Below are 5,274 nucleotides of genomic sequence, written 5' to 3' on the forward strand. Positions count from 1 at the left end.
AACTTCACTATGGTAGAAAGCATGTCATGACACCAGTTTTGACAAGATAGAAGCACAATAAGTTTTACCAAAAATTACAGCCAATCAACAACATCTACAAACTCCCCCTTTGGCAAATTTTTGGCTAAAACACTAATTGATGAACCCACACATATATCAGAGCATACACAGCAGCTAGAAACAGAAAAATAAATTCTGTAAGCAAATAGCACCTTCTTGATTAAACACCAGAAATCCAGATACATCTACTTAATCAATTGCTACAGAATATCACTTTTTGTTCAAGATAAGAAAACAGTACCATATTCATCATCAAAAAAAATCAACAGCAAAACAACCAACATCCATCATTATCATTATATCATCATCATATTATATCATCATCATCATCTCCCCCTATTTAGCCATAAAAGGAGCCAAACACGAACAGAAACAAGATTAATCATCACACCCATCACTGGCTTCACTGCTGGAGCCATCAACATTGTCATCACTGGAGCTGCTAGTCTCATCATCAGCTTCCTTACTTCCATTTTCCTCAGAGTCCTCAACATCCTCAGCCTCTTCCTCAGCCTCTTTGTCTTCATCCATTTTATCATCATCCTTTTCACCAGCAAAATTATCATCAGGAGACTGCTCAAGGCTATGGATGAGTTTCTCAAGCTTTTGCTTCCTGTTGGCCAACTCCTGACACGTTTCTTTCAGTTCAGCAATGAGAAGGGCTTTGTTCACAGACTTGCTGGGTTGGGATGTCCCAGCAAATGTCTTGTCATCAGACCTCTGAAGCAGCTTGTAGTGAAAAGACAGAGCACTTTCCCTCTTGCATATAGAATCTTTACTTTTGAGAATTCCAGGGTGTTGCTTGAGGATTATACCACATATCAGTGATGGGAAGGCAATGGGGAGCTTGGTGGCAGAGGTACCAGCATGTTTCATAGTTTGATCAAATATGTAGGTCCCATAGTCAAATTTTGTCTTGGTTCCCACAACATAGATGAATTTTCCTAGACCAACAACAATGGTAGAAGTGTGATTGGTAGGCATCCAGTTTGCAGCACCAATTTTGTGCAGCAAAGCATACTTGCCATGTAAAAGACTAGCAGACAATTTACTTTTTACAGGCCATTTCTTGACCTTACCACCAGTGATCACCTTGCAAACTTCATTGTCAGTAACTTCAAGCTCAGGATAAGCTTCAGCATTTCTACCTAGATATAGGTTAATAACAGCAGGGGAAAAATCTATACACTTTCTCCGAACATAAGCCTTATGAAAATCATCAGTTCTTCCATCATTACAATCTTGAGACAAGTTCACAATAAATTCCTTAACAAGCATTTCATAGCACTTTGAAAAATGAGAGACAGTTTTAATCAAACCTGCAGACTTGATGAGCTGTATGACCTCTTGACAATCCAGAGCATCATTTGCTAACTCCCTTTCTAGAGCCAGCCTTCTTTGGTAGACAAATTTCCACTGGATGGCATTGGAGGCATAGTGCAAGTAAATGTTGTCCAAAGGAACATCACGAACCTTTGTGGAGGACTTTTTGACAGCAATCTTTTTCTTGGATAGGATGTCAGGGACATCACTTAAGACATCATCTTCAGGGGCAGAAACACTTCTTTCCTTTCTCTTCTTCACAGAACTTTTGCTCCCAGTGATTGAAGGTTCAGCAGGAACCTCCTTGACCTTCTTTATAGTGACCTTCTTTTGAGGAGTAACCTTTGTTTTGGAGAAATCTTGATCACAAACCTGTTTGCCCTTACGAGTCTTGACTCTATGAGAGATGCTAGAGATGAGCTCATCATCAGCAATGTCAATAGAATCATCCAGATTCACCACATCAGGCACAATAGGATCTTCATTAAGGGTTTCTTTGGAAGGAGCAACAGGAACCTCTTCAGCTTTCTCATGTTCAGGAATCTCAGCATCTTTAGTACCTGATGTTTCAACATTGATATCTTCAGATGTCTCAACATCTTTGGCAACAGGAGTCTCATCAACATTTGTCTCAACATTTTCTTGATCTTTGTGGGCAGCATCTTGATCATCTTTGTCGCTCTTAGAGGCAGGAATCTGGGCTAGGGGAACAGATATTCCAGGAACTTCGTGCCCTTCATTCAAGATTCTTGTGACAATACCTGCGATCGCATTGTGAACATAAGCAGAGCCCTCTCGACCCTGAACAGAAAAGGTTTCTGGAACAGAACCACCGGTCGATTTTCTTGCATGCATCTTTCTACGAACAGGGTAGTTAGCCGGAACAGAGTTCAATGGCGCAACATTCAACACGACATCTTGATCACTCACCACAGCTGGTGCCCTAGATCCTAATGCTGTTTCAGAAAGAGGAGACGATATCTTGGAGGGAGAACTTTGAGACATGGTGAGAGAAAAGGGAATGCTGGGAAAATCTTTGTGGATGGAACGACACAGTGAGGTAGCGTGAGTGCTGAAGAAAAGTTTTGAGGGAATGGCAACCGTTTGGACAAATTGTGAAAGAGAGGGAAAGTAAGCTTTAATGTGTAATGATAGCAAATATTTGGAGAGAGAAATAATGTTGGCCCCACACCTGATTAATTGCTATAATCCTTCACAAAGATAAATGCCCAGTTTGCTTCTCAGATTTTCAAATTGATTTGCATCCAAGGCTTTTGTGAAAATGTCAGCTAGTTGAAGATTTGTAGCAACATGTTCCAAAACAATTATTTTATCCTCAACAAGATCTCTAATATAGTGGTGTCTAATATCAATGTGCTTGGTCCTGCTATGCTGAATGGGATTCTTTGAAATGTTAATGGCATTTAAGTTGTCACAATATAATGTCATGACATCTTGTGTGACATTGTATTCTGTTAACATTTGTTTCATCCAAACAAGCTGAGAGCAACTACTTCCTGCTGCAATGTATTCTGCTTCAGCAGTAGATAAGGACACACAATTTTGTTTCTTGCTGAACCATGAAATAAGATTATTCCCCAAGAAGAAACATCCTCCTGAAGTACTTTTTCTGTCATCAACACTTCCAGCCCAATCTGCATCACAATATCCAGTGAGAATAGGTCCACACCCATGAGAGTAGAGCATTCCATACTCACTAGTACCATTCACATATTTCAGAATCCTCTTGACTTGGTTGATATGACTGATCTTTGGATCTGCTTGATATCTAGCACACACACCAACAGCAAAAGCAATGTCAGGTCTACTGGCTGTGAGATACAGCAGGCTTCCTATAATGCTTCTGTATAAACTTTGATCAACACTAGTTCCTTTTTCATCTTTGGACAATTTTAGGTGAGTAGGAGCTGGTGTTCTTTTGTGAGTAGCATTTTCCATTCCAAACTTTTTGACAATGTTTTTAGCATACTTACTCTGAGAGAGAAAGATTGAGTCTTCCATCTGTTTAACTTGCAGCCCAAGAAAATAAGTTAATTCTCCAACAAGACTCATTTCAAATTCTGATTGCATCTGATCAACAAAATGTCTAGTCATCTTGTCTGACATCCCACCAAACACAATATCATCCACATAGATTTGAGCAATCAGGATCTTTCCTCCTTCATCTTTAATAAAAAGAGTTTTATCTATCCCTCCTTTCTTGTACCCATTACTAGTAAGAAACTCAGTTAGTCTTTCATACCAAGCTTTAGGGGCTTGTTTCAGGCCATAAAGAGCTTTTCTTAGTTTGTACACATAGTCAGGATGATTTGGATCAGCAAAACCTTTAGGTTGTTCCACATAAACTTCCTCATTCAAGTATCCATTCAAGAAAACACTCTTTACATCCATCTGGAAGAGTTTGAATTTTAGAATACAAGCAATTCCTAACAGTAATCTTATTGACTCAAGTCTAGCAAAAGGAGCAAAGGTTTCATCAAAGTCAATTCCTTCAACTTGAGTGTATCCTTGAGCAACTAGCCTTGCTTTGTTTCTGATAACAGTTCCTAGCTCATCAGATTTGTTTTTGTAAACCCATTTTGTTCCAATGACATTTATATCTTTAGGTCTTGGTACCAGCTCCCATACTTCATTTCTTTCAAACTGGCCTAGTTCCTCTTGCATGGCATTAATCCAGAACTCATCTGTTAATGCTTCCTTAACATTCTTAGGTTCAATTTTTGACACAAAACAAGAGTTTGAAGCTAGTTCTCTTGACCTGGTAGTAACTCCACTGTTGAGATCTCCTATAATAAGTTCACTAGGATGATTTTTTTGAACTCTTATAGAAGGATTCTTAATAGGAGGTTCAGTCTCAGATTTTGTGACAGTAGGGGCGCAGTCATCTTCTCTTGTAGATCCTTCAGCTGTAATATCCCAGAGTGTTCCGACATCTTCTGTGACATCTGCTTGATTTTGGACATCATCGACCACAACATTTATGGACTCCATTATTACTTTGGTCTTTGAGTTGAATACTTTATAGGCTCTACTGTTTGTAGAGTAGCCCAGAAAGATCCCTTCATCACTCTTGGAATCCATCTTCCTTCTGTGATCTCTATCAGCAAGAATGTAACACTTACTACCAAACACGTGGAAGTATTTGACAGTGGGTTTTCTTCCCTTCCAGATCTCATATAGGGTGGTAGTGGTTCCTTTTCTTAAGGTGACTCTGTTGTGGACATAACAAGCAGTATTGATGGCTTTAGCCCAGAAGTAGATAGGAAGGTTCTTGGCATGGATCATAGCTCTGGCTGATTCTTGAATGGTTCTATTTTTCCTTTCAACAACCCCATTTTGCTGTGGAGTAATAGGGGATGAAAATTCATGATGTATTCCTTCAGAGGAGCAGAAATCAGCAAACTTTTGATTCTCAAATTCCTTTCCATGATCACTTCTAATTCTCACAACACCATTATCTTTTTCTCTTTGAACTTTTTGACACAGGTCCTTGAAAACATCAAACACATCTGACTTTTCCCTGATGAAGTTTATCCAAGTGTACCTGGAGTAGTCATCCACAAACACATAGGCATATTTCTTTCCTCCAAGACTTTCTATTTGCATTGGTCCCATCAAGTCCATATGAAGGAGTTCAAGTGCTCTGGAAGTGGTTAGATGTGTAACCTTTGGATGTGACATCCTGGTTTGTTTTCCTACCTGACATTCACCACATATTCTTCCTTCATCAATTTGTAGCTTAGGAATTCCTCTCACAGCTTCCAGAGAAATAATCCTTTTCATACCTCTTAGATGAAGGTGGCCAAGTTTTTGGTGCCACAGCTTTGCTTCTTCTTCTTTAGAACATACAGTTGAGTAGCTGGCTTCATG

General features: G+C 39.4%; 1 protein-coding gene across 1 annotated transcript; it reads right to left on the reverse strand.

Annotated features, from left to right (window-relative positions):
- Window positions 1-438: 438 nt before the first annotated feature.
- LOC131631524 (uncharacterized) lies at window positions 439-4,395 on the reverse strand. Its single transcript, XM_058902321.1, has 2 exons — window positions 4,163-4,395; window positions 439-2,575 (listed from the first exon to the last, which is right to left on the reverse strand). Exons 1-2 carry the CDS (start codon window positions 4,393-4,395, stop codon window positions 439-441), a joined length of 2,370 nt encoding a protein of 789 aa, XP_058758304.1.
- Window positions 4,396-5,274: the final 879 nt, after the last annotated feature.

This window comes from Vicia villosa, unplaced genomic scaffold (genome assembly GCF_029867415.1).
Source record: "Vicia villosa cultivar HV-30 ecotype Madison, WI unplaced genomic scaffold, Vvil1.0 ctg.000839F_1_1, whole genome shotgun sequence".
Taxonomy (NCBI): domain Eukaryota; kingdom Viridiplantae; phylum Streptophyta; class Magnoliopsida; order Fabales; family Fabaceae; genus Vicia; species Vicia villosa.

Bases quoted from the DNA above. Each gene is read 5' to 3' on its own strand.
- LOC131631524 (XM_058902321.1), bottom strand. From the start codon at position 4,395: ATGGAGTCCATAAATGTTGTGGTCGATGATGTCCAAAATCAAGCAGAT. The intron at 2,576-4,162 runs GTCAAGAGAACT...GCAATTAATCAG, and splicing joins AACAGTGGAGTTACTACCAG to GTGTGGGGCCAACATTATTT.